This window comes from Parasteatoda tepidariorum, chromosome 1 (genome assembly GCF_043381705.1).
Source record: "Parasteatoda tepidariorum isolate YZ-2023 chromosome 1, CAS_Ptep_4.0, whole genome shotgun sequence".
Lineage (NCBI taxonomy): Eukaryota > Metazoa > Arthropoda > Arachnida > Araneae > Theridiidae > Parasteatoda > Parasteatoda tepidariorum.
The window spans coordinates 19,105,632-19,128,749 of NC_092204.1; the positions used below are offsets into that span (position 1 = coordinate 19,105,632).

Below are 23,118 nucleotides of genomic sequence, written 5' to 3' on the forward strand. Positions count from 1 at the left end.
AACAAAGAGCCACCAGCTAAAAAGAGAAAGAAGAGGAAGAAAAAGTCTGCCGCAGCTACAGAAAATGTTGACCCATCCAAGACCCAGAAAAGCTGCACTCCTCCGGAATCTCTTTTCATGCCGGAGCCCACCCCTATTACTGCATCAGAACCTACGGAGGAGACTACCAACAAAGCCACAGAGCCTTCCACTTCAGTAGAAAAAGCTCAGCCAGTTAAAAATGCTAAAGTCCTCATCCGTGGCCTTCCTGATGATTTTAGTACAGATGAAATATCCCTTGAATTAGGGAAGCGGAACATTGAAATCCTGAAAATAGTCCAGTTTAAGAAGAAAGTGGGTGAAGCCTTTAGGCCCCTCCCCCTGTACCTCATCGTTATGCCAATGCTAGCCAATCACGAGATGATCTACCATATTGAGAGCATCAAGCAGATCCCGATCAGCATAGAGAAATACCACGGCGGCCGGCGGCCGCTGCAGTGTTTTCGATGTCAGAGTTTCGGCCACACCCAACGTTCCTGCTCCTCCAGCCCAAGATGCATGAAATGTGCCGAAGGGCACTATTCATTCCAGTGCAGAAAGAGCCGAGACTCCCCAGCTAAATGCTGCAACTGCATGCAAAACCACACCTCAAATTTCACTGGGTGCGAGGCCCGTCCCAGTCGAAAGAGAAAAACGACCAAGGACACGACTACTTCTACAGCCCACAGACTTGTTAGCCTCATCAGTGAACTTAAAGACTTGCTGAAGGACCAAGACGTACTGCATCTTCTCACAACTTTAATCCAGGGGAATTCCCCATACAACTGATGTACTACTGAATCAACTCATGCCTCACCTCATCATGGACTTATTATCTGATCCTAACTTAGAACTATGAACTGTATATGACCTCTGGACTAAATGCCAAAACAGTATAGATGAATCGGTTAGAAGCGCTTCGCGCTTAACACAGAGATTCTACTCATATCAATCAATCAATCAAAAACATTCATTGCGGTGGGAATTTTTTTTCAAAATTTTCATTTATCTGGGTGAATTAAAAAATTCTCAGATACCACAATGATTTAGTTATTTCTGACTAGATCTAGAATTAAAAGGAGCAAGTACTTTTTGATCTATCAGAGACTTTTTGAATGCTCTAACAGTAAAAAAACCCAATTAATTTCGATAATATATTATACCACCTTTTCCATAAAACCACTTCTTGCATCATTTCAATATACAAAGTCAGGACAAAACAGGTTGAAAAGTTGGCAAAAGTAAGCGAAATTCTGCAAAGGTTATAGCTTCCTACCGTTTTTTAAAGTATTTTGTTCAATCTGTAGCAGTTGGCATCTCTGTGTCATATTTGCATAACTGCCAACTTTTATACATTGGGCGTAAAATTTTACTTCTGTATTTAAAGTGGTAGTAAAATGTATGTTTTCTATATGTTTCTTGCATTTATGAACTAAATTTATAATCTTTTTGATCACCACTATTTTTTAAAAAAATTAAGTATATTTATAAATATGGAATACTGATGTTGTAGGCCACAGAAACCATCTCATAATACAACGTATGTTTCTGCCTAAATTTGTAATTTACTTTCTGTATTTACTACCACTGGGGAAAATCATTCTCGAAAGGATTAAAAGTTGGCAAGTTTAACAAATGAACTGTGTAATATGTAACCACAAACAAGTCAAATGTTCTTATTTTGTCACAAGAATCTTGAAGAATCCATAAAGGCGTGTATTTCTAAAAAAAAAAAACAGGATGTTAGCAGAAGCAGTTAATGAAAAACAAAACTGCATTTTTTAAGAACTTATAAAAAATTTTATTTATGTTCCCGAATAAAAATAAATTGTCGTTTTTTCATTCTAAAAAATAAAAATTATGTTTCCCAAAACTGAGATTGAGTACTTTTAATACTTTATTTTAGCTTTAAAGCTGAATACGTTTGGGAGTAAAACAATTTATTACTGATTCTTTATGTTTTGCTATACTGGTTTTTGGTTTTGAATATTTGACTTTTTATGGCCAAGCAAATAATTTTACTTTGACGTTCATGATATTATTTTTGCTTAATGTAGAAAAAAACATGTATTACAGATGCCTGCGATAAGTTTAAATTGAGAAAATGCAATAAGATTTCATACTCTTCTATAATGAAACTTTCTTTTTTTTTTCACCACTTTTTCGACGCCGAAAAAAATGAAGTCAACGTCGAAGTTTAATAAAACTCCGCTACCCAATGAAAGTAACAGATAAAAAAAAAAATTGAACGTACTCAAGAAATCCCCACTATGTCGTATTTTTTTCCCTTCTCTCATTTTTTTTCTTTTTTTTTTTTCCTTTTTCAACTTTCGTCAAAAAGTTCCATAAAAACTCAATAAAAGTGGAAGAATTTACGAAGTCATATTATCGGTAAAAAAATTTCGAGGAAGAATTTCAAAAAAAAAGTCATTGGACAATTCGCAATTTTTATATATATTCTTGTAAGTCCTTGAGAAGAAAGAAATGTTTTCACCTTATTAATTAAATTCCTTCTTTTCCAGTTCCAGCCAAGGTACGGGGTGGACGCACAGTGTACAACGTCACGTGGGGTGTTTCCGTGGTTCTGGAGTGCTCTGCAGAGGGGGAGCCCCCACCGGAGATCACGTGGTGGGAGAACGGAACGCCTGTAAGTACTTCCGCACTTTTAATTGGATGGTTTTTATCGCGTCCAACAACTTTTTTCTTTTCTTTTAGAATATTGCTAATAGGCTAATAAAAGTAGATTTTTTTTTTTTAACTTTCTGAATCCCATAATTCAATTTCAAAGAGCGTAAAATTAATAACATCAGCTTTATTTTCCGGAAAATTTAATTATGAGATTTATTTTGTGAAGGTATTAATTATAAAATGCATTGCATCTTACACTTAATTAAAAAATTACAACACAAGTACTATATTTTACAAGCAGAAATTACAAAAAAAATAAGATTTTTTTTTTCTAACATGATTTATGAATGTTTAGAGGCATTTGCAAAAATGTTGTCGTTTTCTGTAACATCGTTTGTTTTTATAAACTGTGGATTTAATCTATACAACATTCAAAAGAGAGAAAAAAATTTCCGGCTATCAGAGGTAGTCACTAAATTTAAGAATAAAATAACATTTGAAACATGTAGTAAATTATATGACATGTTTATTGATTTAATCAAATAATAGAAATCATTCTGCTATTTGTTTTTGTCATAGCATAAATAAATTTTAAAGCTTACACCAGTCTAAATCTAAATTAATAGTCCCACGAGTCTTGAAAAATTAATAGTGGTGTAAGTTCACGTTGATGCTAGCAGGAACTTTCTTATTGAAAAAAGTACTTCATCGATTATAATGCTTGTAAGGCAAAGGTTATATATATAACTATATATAATTGTAAATTTAATATATGATTAATAAAATTATAAGTTATAATAATTAATATCGTTAAGGTAAAAAGGTTATAAGTAAGTTATAATAATTAATATAATGAGTTATATATAATTAATGAAATTATAAGTTATAATAATTAATATAGTTAAGGTAAGGTTATAAGTAAATTATAATAATTAATACAGTAAGTTTTATATAATTAATAAAATTTAAATTATATAATAAAATTGTAAAAGTTGTTGTATTGGTGAAAGTATTGGCGAATGATTTTTTCCACTGGAAGGAAATAAGAATTACGTCAAAATGAATATTTCTAAATAAATCAGTATATGTTATTCTATTATAGTAATTTTCGATAGATGCGCCTCATAACCAATTAGAATTGGGTGCAAATAATATAAGACTGAAATAAAAAATTGTTTAGATTTGCATTTGGCGATGACTTTCGAAAATTGGCGTATACTTTTGATATTTGACTAATTTACTGACAAAAGTTTGAAATTTTTAGCACTGGTCCTGTATATGTCAATAAATTCATATATTCGCTATCACAACTCTATATTTAAGTTTTTTGGTTGATTTAAGTTCATTAATTGAATCTAATTAACTTGGTCCTTAAACTTACAATGGTAAAACTAGTATTTTTCTGCTTTTCTCCCCGTAAAAAATATTTGTGTGGAAAAAAAAAAAACAATCTCCGCCAACCAAGTAGATTCTTCGTATAGAGTCAGTAAAGTATTAAAAGAAGCTTTTGAAAATGCCTAAAAGAAAAAGAGTTAGCTTTGTAACATTATTTATTATCCACTTATTCAGTTATTTCGTGCGTTCCGTAAAATGTTTGCAAATAATTTTGTAATAACATTTTTTAAACACATTTTTTTCTTAGTAATTTTTCTATTGATTTCTACTCAATCAATCACTAATATTTACTTGCTGACATTAGATCACATAACTTGAAACCAAAATCAATATTTAACAATAATTATTTGTTTGTAATTCATGCAATAGAATTATGTTTATTTATAAGAACTAGTGTCAAATGCATAATCATTAATACTTTAGGCTCTTCAATTGATTTAGCTAATTTAGCATTTATCTATTTTTTTAAATGTATGAGAGCGCTTTTATATTTCGCTAAGAATTAAAATACTTATTTATTTTTAAAAAAAAAAATACTTCAAGATAACAGCATTTATTTTCTCCAAGTTTACTTAATTCTACTTGCTTTGATTTTTATTTAATTCATTTAGATTTTTTATATCCATATACATTAATCCGCTTAGTCTTCATATTTACAATGCGTGATAATTTACGATTTCTATTAGGGAAACCCATATTCAGTGACGTCAGTTTCCGTTCGCATTACCCTAAGCTTCTGATGTTAGAAGCGCAATACTTTTTCTAAGCAGTTTTCTCCGTTTTCCTTTTTTCTTCCCTTCCATAATGTATAAGAAGAGGAGAGCTTAAGAGATTGGTTCAGACGACAATCCGATTATGCTGACGTAAACGGGGGGTATTAGGGAGTACTTGCGCCATAGAATTAAGAGGATGTTCCAGCAATTCCATATACCACTCTACGATGTCTAGAATTTCCCCTTTTTTATATATTCGATGTATATAATATATTAAATGGTGCTTTTAACGTAGTTTAATGTAGACTATTTAATAAACATAAACTTAGTGGAAATAGAATTAGTTTTTATGTATGAGCAAATTTGATTATCATCTCAGAATGCTATTTTTTAACGTCATGATAACATCTTTATTCATGTTTCTTATAAATATATAGTGCTTATGTTATCATCGACTCGTAGGTTGTTATAAACGCCATCTACTGGATGATGTTTGTTACCTAGTTATCTAGAACCACAGACGGTGTAATGAAGTATAAAAGGTTTCTTTTTCCCACGAATTAATCCATTTAACCTTTATAGAATCGAACATACATCAAATAATAATAAACCATTCATTTGTAGGTCATAAATATGCAAATATGCATATTATAATACGGGAAACTCATCTCTCCAAAAAGCAATTATTATATTTTTATTCTAGGAAAACTAAAAAGTTTTTAATAAATAATAAAAAAAAATCGAAAAAAGAATCTTGCATGTAGATAGGTAGGTACTTTATTTACGTCACACTAGAGCTGCGCAATTGGCTATTGGTGACGGTATGGGAAACATGCCTAAGGATGATCCGAGAACATGCCATCGCAATTTTGATCCTCTGCAGAGGGGATGGCTCCTCTCATTTGGTAGCCCGATGACCTGCGTTAGAAGTCGAGCACTTTACGGTGGAACAGTTTAACGAGAACCGATACCGTGCACCTTCGGTCCCTACACAGACTGATCAAAGTGGTCATCCACCCGCTTACTGATGTGATGCTTGACTTCTGTGTTCTACTGGGAACCGTGTCTCTAAAATCAGTTCAATACTGTACAAGAATCTTGCATGTCCAACAAATCAGATATATTGAACAGTCGGATATATTGAGCGCATATGATATGTTGAAAATATATAAACATATTGCAAGCTACATTGAACATGAATGAAAGGTTGAAATGTATCAACATATTGGAAGCTATATTAAAGATCTCTTTACATTTTTGGTCTATGCAATATAAAGGGCAAATTGGAATGATAACGTATTTATATGGTAAAGTTTTTTATAATGTTATTGATATGTTACTATTTTGTAATTATTAATTTTACTTATTTATTTTTAAGTAATATTTTAATTTTCATTAGAACTAATTTTTTTCAAGTAAAATGTAGGTTCTATGGTAACGCCTGCACAGTTTAGAAAAAATCTCTTAAGATATTTTGCAAATTAGTAAAAAATATCAGCAATTACTTTTGAATTGACTTAATATTGCATACATAACAAATTTGAACACTTTTTAAAATATGCTCTTTGATAAGCCTCCTGATTGGTTCAATACAATACAAGAGCACAAACTGACTGATGGCCTGTCTTCGTACTCACTACGGTGGCCGAACGGTTAGCCATGCCTGACTCCGAAGCCAATGGCTGCGGTTTCGAATCTTGTTCAATGCATGTATGTTTCTCTGTGTGCCGTTGTGTGTTAATGTGGTCCCCCCTATTAACGGGTATCTATGACAGTGTGGCGTTCGTAATGCTGCTCGTCTCCGTGACTTTGGTCACAAGATGCTCACCAAGCACCTCAAAATGAGTAACACTTCCGACACTTGCCATGGCAAAGAAAGATAAGTTCAGTGTCTGCGGTTTAAAAATACTACTTTGCTTCCTTAGTTTTGAAAACATACCGAAAATGAATTTTGGAAATATTTTCCAGAGCTCCATCCAATCGTTCCAGAAAAAGTGAAGGTAAAAATTGTTTTCGTTATCAGGTTTTATTTTATTAATAATTTTCTCTCAAGAAGTAAAAAAAAAGTATATTTGTTTTATAAATGAATAAAAATCGCACATTAAAAAAATACAAATTAACTCTTTACCTCTCAATAAGCTAGTTTAAATTGGCTATTAATATTAATTAAATAATAAAAATTATGTGAAACTTCAATGAACTTAATATTTACCAGCCTGGTAATATAATTACAAATAATTTTATTTAGAAAAAAAAAAACATATTTAAGCTTCAAAAATCATCTAATTTTTTTACCTAGGAATATAGTTTTAAATAACTTAAGACTTAAAAAATATTTTAACCTCAACAATGTTCTTTAGTTTTGTTATCTCGTTATAATTATTTTAAATAATTAGAAGCTCCATTGATGCTTCAATAGTGTTTCCTAGTATTGATATTTTAAATAATTGAAAACTAAATACATCTGTTCCTTAACTCAAACAATGATCTTATTGTTAATCCTACAATAATATTTAAAAATTGTGAAATTCTTTTCAAAAAAAACAGTAAAATAAAAATTAATTAACAATGAAAAGGAGCCCGGGAATTTGAAGGACATTTTTTCAAGTTTTCACATTTGGTAAGATTATATAAGCCTATATACGCATTTATAAAACATTTTTTGACAAATTTAAATATACGCGGTCCATACAGGACAAAACTGTGAGTTCGTCCTGCATCATGGAAACATGAAACTGAGAAAGAAAGAGAAAGTTGGAAATCTGAAAAATGATTCTAACTTAAATCGAAATTTAAAATAAAGCTGAGAAATTTTCCATTCTTAATTTATTTTCTGCTCTATCATATTCGGAGATGAAGAATCTTCTATTTCTCCGGAAATTTCTTAAATGGGATTTGCAGAAGAGGTGGAGTTTTGATGCTTCATCCTCAGCAGTTCCATTAATTATAAAGCCTTCTAGTGATTTGTGCCTGATGATTGCGTGATTGAAGAAAATTACTCACCGGGTTGCAGTTAAGGATCCAATTAAACTGCTTACTACAAGAAGACGTAGAGGAAGGTTGTAACTGATATTACGAAGACTGCAATTGGCGGAAATCCTGGAGCAGAGGAATTCTTTTTTTTTATCGTTTGGTAGTTGATGAGCCATACTGTATGCTACGCATGTTATGTTGGAGGTTTATTACGGAGCTTGCAGCTTTGGAAAGTTTTTTGAGTGATTTAGTAATCAAGTCTGGCAAGAAATGTTGAAAACTTTAGGCGTGGAAATCTTTTTTCTTCTTTTTTTGGAAGAAAAATAAAAATCATAACTTTTAACGGTTAACGAGTCTTGACTGAAAGCTTCATTTAACTTAATTTTGCCCACTTAATCATATTTTTGAAGAAGATATTTATTTTTAAACGTTATGCAATTTACAGAATAAAAATAAAATATCTATCTGTATTTAGCTATTATAGAATAAAAGTACTTGTGTTGTTAATACACAACCCTAAGATTTCTTTGCAAAAATATTTATAATTAAACCGTAAATACCTCTTTTATGGGAAAAAAACTATAATCATACACCTTTATATTAAAATATCATTTACGTTTTAAATTCAACCAAAAACTTTGTATCTGTAGCATATTATTAATATATTTTAATGATTTATGATATAATGTTACAGATAATAATACATTTTCAATAAATATTAATTGGAAAGTACACTTTGAATTAAAACGTAATCTAATTTGAGTCATTATTACCTGAGATCATAACAATCAAATCATAGTAAGCAATTCTTATTTTAACGTTTATCATTTTAGTTGAAAGAGTTTTTGAAAAGTAATAGTGTCAAAAGTTATAAAAAAAATTTAATATTTTAATTATTTGAAAAAATCTGAAACGTCCAAATCTTTTTGACGGAGAAAAACATTCTGGTAAATTCATCACACTTGAATGTTAAAGACATTTATAGTGAAGGAAACCGCAATTCTAAACATTAAACCAAAGTATGGTATCATATGGTAAATTTACCATTTGCTGTTGGTATTGTTTACCGGAAATTCTGCTTTCCAAAATTATACTTCTTATTACAGACAAAAGTAAAGTACTTTTAGGAAGCTAATATTACAGGAATTCTAAGTTTATAATAAACTTAATTTTAAAAAATTTGCATAAAATCACGATTTTGCAATTGTCAGATACCTTAAGCTACTGATTTAGTAAATGTTGGTAAATGTTCACTTACAGCATATATAGAAAAAAAAACACCAACGAAAAATAAAGTTAACAAGTGTTTACTGCACTGTTAAAACTACTGTTTTTTGCTTAAAATTACCTGATTTCGCCCCATTTACTATCAAACATCATGGTAATAAAAACCATATTTTACTGTTAATTTTACCAAAAAGTCATTATCAAAGCACTTCCGTATAAATTATATTGGTTTTTGCAGCTCCCCTAAAGTCAGAAACATGATGAATTTGACCATACTCTGCTTGCTTTAACCATACTTTCTGTCTCTGTGTCGTTAGAAAAGTCACTAATCTCTACTATTATAACTGTAAAATGCATTAGTTCCAAAAATTATAATTCTTCTACTACAGTTCATTAATATTAGTTATTGAAGTTGCATTATATTTTAATACATGAATGCTTTATTCCTATTTTGTTAATGGTTATATTACTTAAGCACCGTTGTGTTGGAAATAAATGCGTACACAGATTAAAATTGATTAAATACTATTTTTACTATTATAAATATTTTTTTTTGAAAAAATAATTTTTCTTAGAACAAAAAGTTTCTTTACTTCATAATATGTTTAATAAACAAAGAAAATAATGAAAAAAGTATCATTTTTGTACGTCGCAGTTTTTAGTAACATTAAAGTTATTTCTGTTATTTTATTTTTACTGTTCTGTACAGAAATTTAAAGTAATGCGATCATTTGTAGAAAAAATAAATATTTTAAAAAAAAATGCAAAAAGGGAAAATTGCATTGATTTGCGGCGGTATTGCACAGTGCATATTAATATTTCATCTCTAACTTATTCAGTCACTATACTATTATTCATTTATTTTATTTTTTTTTTTTGCTGTTCGGTACAGAAATTTTAAATAATGCGATCATTTGTAGAAAAAATAAATATTTTTGAAAATGCAAAAAGGAAAAATTGCATTGATTTGCGCGGCGGTATTGTACAGTGCATATTAATATTTCATCTCTAACTTATTCAGTCACTATGCTATTATTTGTTTTTTTCTTTCTTTTTTTTGCCGGTACAGAAATTTAAAGTAATGCGATCATTTATATAAAAAATAAATATTTCAAAAAAAATGCAAAGAGGGAGAATTGCATTGATTTGTGGCGGTGTGGTACCATGCATATTAATATTTCATATCTAATTTATTCTGTCTCTATACTTTTAAGCAAAGCTCTAAATTAAAGTAATCAGTTGATCCGGCACCATCTAAACTTTTACTTGGACTACTATGAAATAATTTATCAGTGGTTCTTTACCATAATTCTACTCATAACAAATTCTTTGATTTGTTTTTTACGACTTAAATTCCCTTTATTAAGTTTTTTTTTTAAATTTGCATAGAGGCATGTGAAACGGACCAGTAAAAATGTATATACTAAACTAAACTCAGTGGCGCGACAGCCCATAGAGGACCAAGGCCTACTGTGCCCCTCTCAGTCTTCCTGACTTTAGGCTCTGGGGTGCAGGAGTAGATGTTCCGGTTAGGTGGTCAGCCGAACGCGAAACCCCCAGTGTTTAGTTCCCAAGCATGCTTGGTACTCATTTATCGACTCACTGATGGGATGAAAGGCTGAGTCAACCTTCCCCGGTCCGAGGATCGAACCCAGGACCTGTGGCAAAGGAGCGTGAAGCGCTACCACTCAGCCACCGGGCTAGTAATATCTTTAAATTACCTTTAAATTACCATTATAATATATACCGTATATATATTCTATTATAATATATACCGTATATGTATTTTATTATAATATATTCTGTATAGATATTTTATTATAATATATACCGTATATGGGCAAGTATTATCTTTTAATTACCAATCCTTAAGAACTATAATGATATATTCGTAATTTCTACCCTTGCTCTTAACTATCTCCTTCTCTTGTAGCACAAAACAAACTACAAATAGAAGTCGGAAGGAACTAAAGCATTTTAATTAAAAACTCAATAGTTGTTTTAATTTAAAGTTTGGGTTAAGAATGGTAATTATTAGAGCCCGGATTTTGATGACCTAAAAAATCCCAATTAATGTCCTTAAAAAGTGCAAAAAATGCCCTTAAAAAGTGTAAAAATTCCCTTAAAAATGCGGAAATTGCGCTAAAAATGCCTTATGACATGACTTAAAGTAAAAATATCGAACTAAAACTTTATTTTACTCTTTAAAATTATGAGTCATTTCAAAAACTATAAAGCAATGTAATACTTGTTCTATGTTCATTAAAGTTTGAAAAATATGTGTTATATCCTAAAATAACAACAAAAAAAAAAGAGGAAAATATATTGACACCAAAACATTTTCATTTTGTACTGAAACTTTAATGAATATAACAACTTACATGTAATAATATTACTAAATATNAAAAGACGGTCTCACTTACTGACAATTCTTCTTCAATTTGAAAAGATGTTGCTTCACCTGTTAATATCCTAGAGATTTTCTTCACTGTTTGGAAGCCAGTGTAATAATAAAAAATGATAAAAAAATAAAAAAATTAACAAAAATTTTAAAAAATTTTTAAAATGCAAAAAAAAAGCCAACAAATTTAATGAAAAATGCCCTATAAATCTAAAAAAATGCTCTAAAGGGCAAAAAATGTCCAAAAATGCAAAAAATGCAAAAAAAATGCAAATGTCATCAAAATCCGGGCCTTAGTAATTATAGTTACTTTCAACAGGAAACGGTCCGAGTTTGAATTAGAGATGCCTATATGTTAGTTTCTCCTCTACAAAACTATTTTCAAGGAGAAAAAGTTTCACGGGGGTCGCAGAACATCATCACAGCTGCTTCGAAATATACTTCAGCCGAAAAAGATGTTATTGGAATAACTTACGAGAGCATTTTCATAATAAATTTTTCTTATTCATTCTTTCTGGACAAAGAATTAAACCTTAATAACTAATATTTATAGGATTTTGGCATGTATTCACTGTATTGAAATGTAATAGATGTCATGCAAAAATATAAAATTGCGGTATAAATAAATCATGCAAAGCCTAATTTATATCGTGACTATGAACAATTTTGAATAATAATCTATTTCAATTTTTCAGTTTTAAAAAATCAAAATAATGCATTAAAGGATAAAAATGTTTCATTTTCTTCAATAAAATTATTTATTTTTTATCTGTTATTTCCAAATAATAATTTTAACTAACTTTTAAATTTTCTAAGCTGGAAACTATTAATGTATAATACTACGTTCATTTAAATAACGATGTTGTTTTTTAATAAGTAAATACTTTACCTTTTGTTGAAAATATTTCGTAAATTAATTAGTAAATATTTTTTTTTAATATTTTTTGGGAGGCCTGCTTTTTAAATCTACGATTTTTCATTTTTATGTGAAAAAATTTAAAATCAAGAAATGCTGAAAAATAATTAAAATAGGTAAAAAATGTGTAAACTATTTAGTTTCACATTAGATTTTGACGTAGCATATTTAATCCATACAGCGACTAAATATTTTTTTTCTTGTCGTCTAATAATCATCTGTCTTAATTTTTCAGTTTTAAAAATAAAAATAATGCAAGGTAAAAATGTTTCATTTCATAATAAAATGTTATACTTTTTATCTGTTATTTTTAAGTAATAATTTTAACTAAATTTCAGATTTTCGAAGCTGTCATCTATTAATACATAGTGTTAGGTTCATTGAAATAAATATTTTGTTTTTTATTGAGTAAATACTGTTCCTCTTGAAGAAAATATTTCGTAGGCTAAATAGTAAATAAATGCTTATTTTGTGAACCTTAGATAAATGTTAATGCTTAAATATTTGTGTACCAAATTTACAGAACTAAAACTTATGTGAAAAATAAGATTATATAACAAATATTTTTACTGACATCTTAAAAATTTTCAATGAACATGTACCTCTAATTATATTTTTCACGATATCATAATTAACCCATACGATTTTCATAATAGCGCTTTCTGTATTTGACAACATAAATCACTAGATTGTTCGCTCTCTGCACTTCTATAACGTTGGAACAAATGGCTGATTGCAGAGATGAAAAGCAACAACTATTTGTCTCCTAGCCAATCTTGCCTTAGAGCCTTTGCGTTGAGCAATGTCTCTCATCCATAATCACTTCGTGAGAGGGGGTGAGTCGAAGAAGAAAGGGGGTAGGGGTGGACAACGTATCCATCAGCTGCCTTTTGCTACTTAGGACTTGCACATAAAAAAGAAAGAAGAGAGACTATTTCCGCTTGGGCTGAATTACTCTTCCTTAAAGATAAGTTCTCTTCCTCTTATCCTTGTTAGTTTCCTTTCCGCTTTTCTTGTTCCAGTACTCTTATCACCTCCCGAAGAGATAAAATAGTTTTTAGCTTGTATCACTTTTAAATGAGATCAACTATTTTCCTGGCCTTTTATTGTTGCCGGTGGAGGAAGGAGTTGAAGGAGTAATTTTGTGGTTGATGGATACGATCTGGGGTTTTGTTTTTTAGAAGTTTTCAAGTGTCGCCAAGTCTAGGAGATGTTTCCTCTTACATAAAAATCAATTTGTTTGGCTCAACTACTTAACTGCAACTTTGAAGCACTCGTAAATACATTCAACTGTAAAAGTTCTAAAGTTATTACATAAATAAAAATTTAAAAATATTCTCGGTTCAATTTGTCTCGTCAAATTAAATTTTTCTCCACTTGTAATGAATAAAGTAAAAATTTATTAGGTTATTCACGAAAATACCTAGCCTTTTTAATAAATTTCAGTCACGTTTAAATAAGTATAATAATTATGCTAAAGAACTAACACTTGTGACAAGCTTTCCTCTTTCTCCCACTACAGCGCCTCTGGCGTTGAACTAAGACAGTCTGCCAGGAACCGCCGTAAAGTATGGACGTTTAATTCGAGCCCAAAACCCCCTATTCCAAATTCTTGTATTTTTTTATTCTTGCTTTATTTGATATGTCTTTTGTCCTTTCAATAAATAGTTAGAGTTAATTTCTGACCTTTCATTATTTATGTGAATTGGTAAAGATACAAATAAACCCAAACTTCCCCTACACACTGAAAGTAAAGATAATGAAAATAAAGATTTAAAGATTGTAAATAAGGAGTAGTTTATGATAAGAATACTACCAAAAATTATCAAAATTTTTTAAATATTAAATAAAAAAAATTGTGCATAAATGATACTTACATGGTACAATGATTAAATGTTGGAAAATTAAATGGTACATGGTAAAATGATACTAAGATGTTTGCATCATTAATATTTTTTAACAAATAATGATAGTTTATATATCATACAGTTTGGAATATGTTTCAAAGTTTATGACATCAAATGATTCGTTCCAGAAATATTGAAAAGAAAAAAAAATGATTAGAACTTAATAATTTTATTTTTTGATATATGTGAAATTAACATTATCTTCTCTTGAACTAAACATCAGTATCTTCATTTTGCTTCCCTTTTTGGTAAAACATAGTTGGTTTAGTTTTCTCTTTTTTTTAATTTAAAAATTTAAGTTCAGGTAATCCTTACAATCCCTGCGGTGGTTGGTCGATACGCATTCCGCATCCTACTTGCACCAACCACAGTGCTGACGTGAAATATCCTCAATGGTAGACGGATAATGGATTTTAGTCCCCTTGTCGTCAGGCTAACCGTGGGTGGTTCTCGTGGTCTTCCTCTGCATGTAACAAAAATGCGGATTAGTTCCATCAAAAATTCCTCCATGAAGGCAAATTTCTTCCAATATTTGATCCAGGAGTTCCCTTGTGTTCTGGGTTAGGATCAACATTACAAGGCTACGGCTTTGAACATTGGTAGTCATGAACTCAAAAATCAGGTCTGCTGTTCAACGACGGTTATAAAATAAAATAAAATAAAGTATGCTATATTTATGCAAAAAACCGAAATTACGCAAAAAAATTGATTCAATGCAGGAATTGAAATTTCCACTCGTCAGCTCCCCATTGGCGACCAAATATTTAGAGCTGGCGTCTAAGTTTAGTCTTGCATATTATTGGGCTCATAACTAACCTACTGTCCACGATGTTTGCCGCAGACAGATATTAAAAGTAGGAGCAAGTTTTTCAGATTTTAGGAGAAAAATTAATTAAGCATGCTCATCACAAAATGACGAAATCTGTGTACACATTTAAGAGTATTCAGCTAGGAGTAAAACTTAAGAGGTCAAAACCTTTGCTTGCTTTTGACACCGAAAAATCTCCTCCCAGATAAAAAAATCTTCAATTTGAGATAGAGAACATCAAAAAAACTTTCATGTATTATTGAACCGAAGATTTTTTGATGAATAAGTGAATGCTGTATTTTCAGAGACAGCAGATTTCAAGTTTAAGATTGCTTCACTGATATGGACTCAGAAGCAGGAAAAATTATTTGGAAAGAGGGTTAAACGAATTTCCCAAATTTTCTCCAGATTACAACATTTTGTGCTATTTAACGATTTTTAGTTTTTATATTTTGTTATGCTTCTTTCAACCAAAAAGTTCTTTAAACTACAAGTGTTGAAATTTTAAAAATTGTTCACACTTTTCGTAAAAAGAGTATCGAGCAAAAGTTTTAGTCTGGCTAATATGTTTAGAACTTAAATTCCATGTCTTGATTTAGCGCATCATGATTTAGCCCATGGATAAAATTTCGATTTTTTAAACTCATGAGAAAACTATTCTGAATCAATAATTCTTGTTCGCAATCTTCTGAGAAGTGAATTTGTTTCCAAAGATTATTTTAAAAACATAAACCTGCGGCTGAAAAAAAAAACTTCAAAAATTATTAATCTTTTTTTTTCACTTTAATTTTTTTTTTAACATTGAATAAAAACGCTGTTTAAAAATATTTTTTTCTTTCGAATTTTAAATACTAATTGATGCAGCGAGCTTTAGCGCGTTTATGAAACAAACATCTGAATATGCAACCCAATTTGCTCTTAAATAAATGCCTCAAGACAAGATTAATATTTTCACTCTATTTGCTCTATGACTAGCTTGTTTCGTCATTTCCGTTTCTACTTTTTCTAATAAGCATTCTTTAGGCAGTTTTTTTCTACTATCATATGCTATAGAATTATCTAATTTTATCGCATGATGATCATTTTAATGCTGATAATATCGATTGTAATTTGTTATTTTTGACACACCTCAGAATGCGTATTTAAGGGAATGGCCATACATATATATGCATATATATATATGTCATGAATATATATGTAAATAAACCAAGAACCAATCAAATAAATTAAATAAAAAAGTTGCGGCAACCCGAATGTGACGTCAATGAAAACAAGGACAGCAAAGTATATCAATGTAACCAAGAATGGAATTTCAGGGAAACTGAAAGAAAATTATCATTAAACCAAGGGGCCCCTGATTCTACACTAGAGCCATAAATTTTTTATTTTTTTCTAAGAGTTCAAAACTAAGACAATTTTAATTTTTTTATTATAATGTAATTTATGCTACATTTTAAGGTAAAGTTATTAAAATTGGTGCCCGATTTTTTTTTAACCATTTTACAATTGTTATTTATTTTATGTGCAAATTACATTAATACAGTATTGTAAAATACAGTTAATGCGAGTCATTAAATTATTTAGAGCTTAACGATCAGGTTCACGCGCATGCAAACATTGTGTTAAATATATCAGCTCTTTTGACAAACAAAAATATTAAATTACGGTTGTACACCACTGAATTTGTTATTAGAATATACTTTTAATTTTAAATGTTGTTTTAAGAAATGATTACTTATAAGAACTAGTTATGTTCACTAATAGATCTTGCGGGGAAAAACCATTAGATAATACCAACCTTCATCTATCAAAAGGTTCATCAAGATTGAATCAAGTTAGCATGTCTTATATACTAGTGAATTGATATTTAATAATCATAGTGGTAGTTATGCCACAATCTTAATTATACAGAAAGTATTTGAGCGTGTGAAATGGGGGTGCAAGCATAAAAAAACAGTATTTATTCAGTTATTTATACTTTAAGTGAATAATTTTAGCTTTCTTAAGAAAAACTGTTTTTTGCCAAGAATAACAACTGTTGCGAAGCAAATATAAGGGTTGATGAGCAGCATCAAACAAGGGGCTTGCAAATACATAAGCATGTAGTTATAGCTTAGCCCAAAGTGAAAAGCTAACCGACGATATATTCTTTCGAATCTTACTCGATTAAATATTTCTTTAAATTATAAAGTACACCCCGCTTCTTCCTCAGTTTGATCTCTCAGTATGTCGCGCATCTCTACCTTAATTCTTAATTACATGCTGTGACAGCTGAAATATTGCATCTTCATTAAGCGAAAGTGGCCACTTATTTCTGAATTTTATATTTTCAGTCCTTCACAACGACTGCTATTAAGTTACCCAAGACTTAACGAAAACCTGCGACGGAGTTTTGGCGCGGGATATTAAACTTGGAGAAAGCATTTCGTATGTCATATAATTCGACTGTGTAAATACCTTTCAGAGTTAATTAAGAAGATGCATTCTCTCCAAAAATTAGAACTTGGCGCACTTTCACTCGTATTTCCCGGCGCCAATTAGGCAGCCACGATTTCAGGACGCTTTATTTCTCATTTAAAATTCTCACTTTCGGCGCCTCAGAGAATCTCTTTTTTTTATCTCAGTTTGTGTTAGTCCCATTTGAGTCACTAATGTAGTTGCTTGAAAGTTTTGGGGGATATTAAAATGCTCTTGAGGAAAAGTGCTTATTTAAATAAAGGTAACTTGGAGATGTATAGGAATTCGCCATGCATCAAACATTGTAGTAATTAGTCATCTTTTTGATAAAACGTCTTGTATTCAAGTTTTAAAAAGAAATGATGATAAAATATTCTCAAAATTTTTAAAATAAACTGATTGCTTGAGACTGCTTAAGCATTCATTTATACATTGTTGAACAAGGAAAATATATTACATGTTTTGATGTAATATATGAAGTAAAAGTATTTTTACAATATTTGATGTAACTTATGACTTTTGTGTTCCCTTTCTAAATTTTTCGTAGCGCTGTGTACCACTTATTAAAAAATGAATGTATATTTTACTATAAAATAATTGCTCAAAAGTTAAGAACCACAACTGGCTGTTGGCATCGCTAATTATTAACTGTTAACTCTGCAAAAAATAGCCAATAGAAAAATACGTAATCGCAAATTTTCATCGCTAGCTTTGTTTTTAAATAAAATGTTTTGAAATTTTCGTTTGTTGCAAGACATTTCGCATAAGAATAAGTACCTCCACTAAACTGTTCCCGTACCCCTGGGGGTACGCGTACCACACTTTGGGAAACACTGAGTTAGAGGAAGAAAGATTAATTCCTATGAGTAACTTTCAGTCAAGATAAAACTGAAATAGCCATAATCACCGCAACAAATTCAAGATTCAATTATTAGCTTGAGAAATATTAAGTCCTAAACAAACAGGAATAACTAATATCCCGCATAAAATTTAAAACAAATAGCTACCACCTTAGCGAAATCAAGATTCAATTATTAACTTCAAAAATATTAATTTCTAAATACATTGGAATAACTAACACGTTTGACAAGATTTAGGATTGTAAATTAATAATAACCCCCTCACAAAAATTCAGATTGATTTATTAGTTTCAAAAATATTGATTTCTAAACATATTGGAATAACTAATACGCTAGATAAAATTTTAAATAAATATTAATCCCTTAGAAAAATCTGAATTCAATAATTAGCTTCAGAAATACTAATCCTAGACATATAGGAATTACTAATACGTTAGATAAAACCTTAAAATAGTAATCTGTGAGAAAAAAATTATGGTCGAAACTACCAACAAAAAAGATAAAATTTATTATATTAATAGTTGTAAGGGAACACCAAAAAGTTGCATAATTTTTACAAAATATCTCTGGTAATGTTTTCGGTAAAATTAACTAAAAAATATTATTTTACAATATGTGAACAAAATTGGTGATTGTGATAAAATTTGATAATTTAATCATGATAAATTTTATCATGGCCTAAAAATCATTTCTTGAGTTAAATTTAGTTTTCAGTTTTGTATTTTTAATTAAGTGTGTAGTAATAAGAACTACAATTTTGAAAAGCAGAATTTCAGCTAAATCCTTACCATATGAATGGAAAAATCACCAATTGAGGGGTTTTAAGTCCGTATATTTTGATTTCAAATCCATAATTACGTTTGTTTTTACTAGAAATGCCATTATCATACAGAACGGTAATTTTAACGGTATTTTTTTTCTCCGCGAAGCAGTCATTACAGCAAATTAAAGATTCAATCATTAACTTGAGAAATATTAATGCCTAAACTATCCAACTTCTATTTTTTTCAGTTCCTACTTAATTTTGAGGAGAAATTATGTCGTATTAGAACTCAAGAAATTATGTAGTCAACTTGAATTTTATTTAAAATTAATTTTTTCCCATCTACTAAGAAAAATATTGCAATTCAAATAATTTCATGTTAGTAAAGCAATTGAATCTCAACACTAGAAAGACTGAAACTTAGTATATACCTATATTACCCAAAAGCAGTCAAAATGACTTGATTGTAAAAGAATAAATAAAGAATTTGTAAAGAAATTTGTTTAAAATTAATTTTTAATATTTTTTATATTATTTACAGTTATATAACAAGCTATTAGTAAATATTAACAATACACTAAAAAAATTATATGTTGTACAAAATTCTAAGAAATTGTGTCATTATATAAATCATTGTTTTTCTAATTGAAATTTAAAGCAGTCAAAATGACTTCCTTAGGCAATCTAGTGTTAAGAAGAAAAATTTTTTTTCACTATTTCATTCTAAATTTATAATTTCAATTTAATTTTAAAAAATGCTTGTGTCGTACGGAAACGGAAAATTTTTTTTCGGCATTCGAATATGCGTGGTTTAGTTCAAAATCGAATTACAGCAAAAGGACACTTAACTATTCATTAAATGTCATTAATAAATCTTAAAACAAATTTAAAATTGCTTTCGACAATTTAGAAAATTGATGCTTTTTTTATTGAAGTGAGGATCATAATAATTAAACTTTTAATTACTCAATTGAGTATTGTAATCATAAAACAATATTTTGAAATTAATAAAATTTTTGTTAACAAGTTATGAAATCGGATAATAAATTTTTTTCATTTATTATTTATTTTTAGCTTAAAAGCGAAGTGCCTACGTTGTCTCATTCTATGTTGACCATCAATGCAACTGAAAGTACTATGTACTTATGTAGAGCTACAAACTTCATGCGCAGTGCCAATCTCACAGTCACCGACAGTAAAGATTTTCACATATTCGTCCTCACTAAAACAGGTCAGTAATCATCTTTTTAGCATCATGTAAATAAAAGACATGATTTTTTTCTAAGATTTAAAACTTGATTACCTTAAATTAACTGTCAAAAACCGTAATCGATCTTCTTAGTTTTATGAAATCATTAATTTAATAAAGCTAATTTTCTTTATGAGATTTGTTTACAAAACTAAACACTTAACTTCTTTATTTAGGCCTATTATCATTCCAGATTGGGTTTGCGTATCTTATGAATAGAGTGGCTGTATTATATGCATATATTTCTAATATGGCCCCTAGGCAGATTTGGTATTTCTGTTTCCTGGACAATATCTTAAACCTTTGACACAGAAATTTTATCAAACATATTTTTCATACTTTTTTCCTTATTTTGTATTAATTTCGATTAAAATAAGGGTAAAATATTATATTTAACTTTTTAATAATTTATGATCATGGAATGCAGCATGTCTTTTTCTGTGTTAAAGTTAGAGAAAAATAGAAACAGTTGTACAACATTGAAGTTTCTTGAAATGTTCTTGTTTCTTGTTTCTTTACAAAACCTACTATTAAAAATTTTTTGAATTGGTATGAAATATTTTTTAACCTATTCGTTTTTTGATTTTAAATTTTTGTACAAAAATAATTCCGATAATCTAACAGATTTTTCTAGTAACCATTAGACTTTTTTTATTATTAAAGAAATGTCAAAACATATTTTTGCTTGTAATTAGAGCATCAGAAAAAAATATATATAATGGACACCAGTGTCCCATTTTTTTAAATGGTTAATATAATATCTACTAAAATATTGCAATATAATTATATAATATATTACCTAATAATAATATTTTCGTGACAATTTTTATGTAAATCCACTCTCAAAAATAACAGCTAAATAAATTCTCGAAGTTAGCATGAACACAACAGTGCCAAGGAGCATTTACTTTATTTTCTATTACAAATTGTATGAGTATACCATAATATTGCCAAGGATTATTTTATTAATAAGGTATTTTTTTAACTATGGTTATGTTTTTCAAAGAAAAAAAAAGAAATAATTTTTTTTTATGTAATCATAAAAATATCATTGAATATAAACTAACTTACTATGATAAACTAGTTTATTTCGTTAAAGCTACTGCAGTGTACTGTTGCTGTTGCTTCACGTTCATGTTTTGTATCATGTCCTTATTAATTATTTTAGTTTAAGTTTTATCTAAAATTGAAATATATATCTGTCAGATAATCCAGCTGTCTTCGTAAAGCAAAAGTTTTTTTTTCTGATTATTTTTTATTACGATTATAATTTATGAAATTAATATTAGCATAAAGACTCGCAATTTCAATTATTTAGAGATTCTAACTTTGAATTTTACCAATTAATTTTTTTTTTTTAAATTCTTATCGTTATTTTCATCTTTCGCAAATTTAGTGGAGAAACATGCTAAGTAACCTTATTGTAAATTTTTTGGAATTAGCTTCTGAATTAATAAATTTTCCATAAACTAAAAATAAATAAAAAAACAGCTTTTTTAAATTAAGAAGAGTTTTTTTTCTCACTAACTTGAGAAAAGCTATAAATACAAACTCTTATGTACTATATTGAAAAAACATTGACTAAGTTTAAAATCAAATATCAAAACAATGTTTTCTAAGCACTTTTGGTTTTCAAAAAACTGTGACTTTTCTTCATATTTGCAATTTGATGCACTTTCATAATGAGCACAAAGAGTTTCACAATTAGCTAAAAAATGACAAAACTTAACATTCATGCGTAATTGTTACATTTTCAAAACAGTTATTTTATTTTATTACCGGAAATGAACAGCTGACCCGATTCCGAGTTAACAATTATCCATAGTCTTGTAATTTTGAACCCAAACCCAGAAGACAGGGAACGTTCTAGATCAAAAATCGTGGAGGACATTTTGATAGATCTAACCAATATTTACGTTACATGGTAAAGAAAAATATGAAAACCTGGTTAGCCTCCCGGCAACGGGATCCCAACCTGTGATCCGTCTTCCGCTTTGCGTCAGCACTGTGGTCTGTGTGAGACAAGAGCAGAATTCGTATCATTCAGCCACCAATGGGATTTGAACCTAGGACACCTTATCGGGAAGAGACTGCTCAATCCACTGTCAAAACAGTTATTAAAAAAACATATTATTCACTAAACATCTTATTCCGAAAGACAACAAAGAACATCGTTTCGCCGTGGTGGCTCAGCTGATAGAGCGTTCACCTTTACCTAGGTGAACCAGGTTCGAATCCCAACGATGGCTAGTCGATACGAATTCTGCACCCGGCTCACACCAACCACATTGATGATATAAAATTTCCACATTGGTAAATGCATTAGACTCCCCTTGCCGTCAGGATAACCGTGGGAGGTTTTCGTGTTTTTCCTATCCACGCAAAGCAAATGAGGGTTAGTTTATTCAAGAAGTCCTCCACAAAGGCAAATTTCTGCCAATACTTGATCAAGGAGTTTCCTTGTCTTCTGGATTGGGTTCAAAATTAAAAGGCTACGGAGTTGAACATTAGTAACCGTAAACCTAAAAAAGTTTGTCTGCTGTACAATGGCGGTTATATAAAGAACAATGTTGAACTTTTTTTTATCAATTAAACCTCATGACACCATACTCATTGAATCGAAATATAGTTTTCTTTAACATGACATTTAACATATTTTTATCACGAAACTCTACACATATATTCCTTTACCTATTAAAAATGAGAAATATTCTTGTTATCCTGGGAAAAAATAATTAGCAACTCTGAAAAAAAATTTATTTTATCATCAAAAACGAAAAAAAGCACTAATAAGCTTAACATT

General features: G+C 29.6%; 1 protein-coding gene across 1 annotated transcript in view; it reads left to right on the forward strand.

Moving 5' to 3' along the window:
• Positions 1-23,118, forward strand: part of LOC107436823 (tyrosine-protein kinase transmembrane receptor Ror2-like) — a 204,475-nt gene that overhangs the window by 156,823 nt on the left and 24,534 nt on the right. Inside the window, exons 3-4 of the mRNA XM_071177421.1 lie at positions 2,541-2,665; positions 20,141-20,297. Of these exons, the coding sequence (XP_071033522.1) occupies positions 2,541-2,665; positions 20,141-20,297 (282 nt within the window). The remainder of the gene's footprint in view (positions 1-2,540; positions 2,666-20,140; positions 20,298-23,118) is intronic.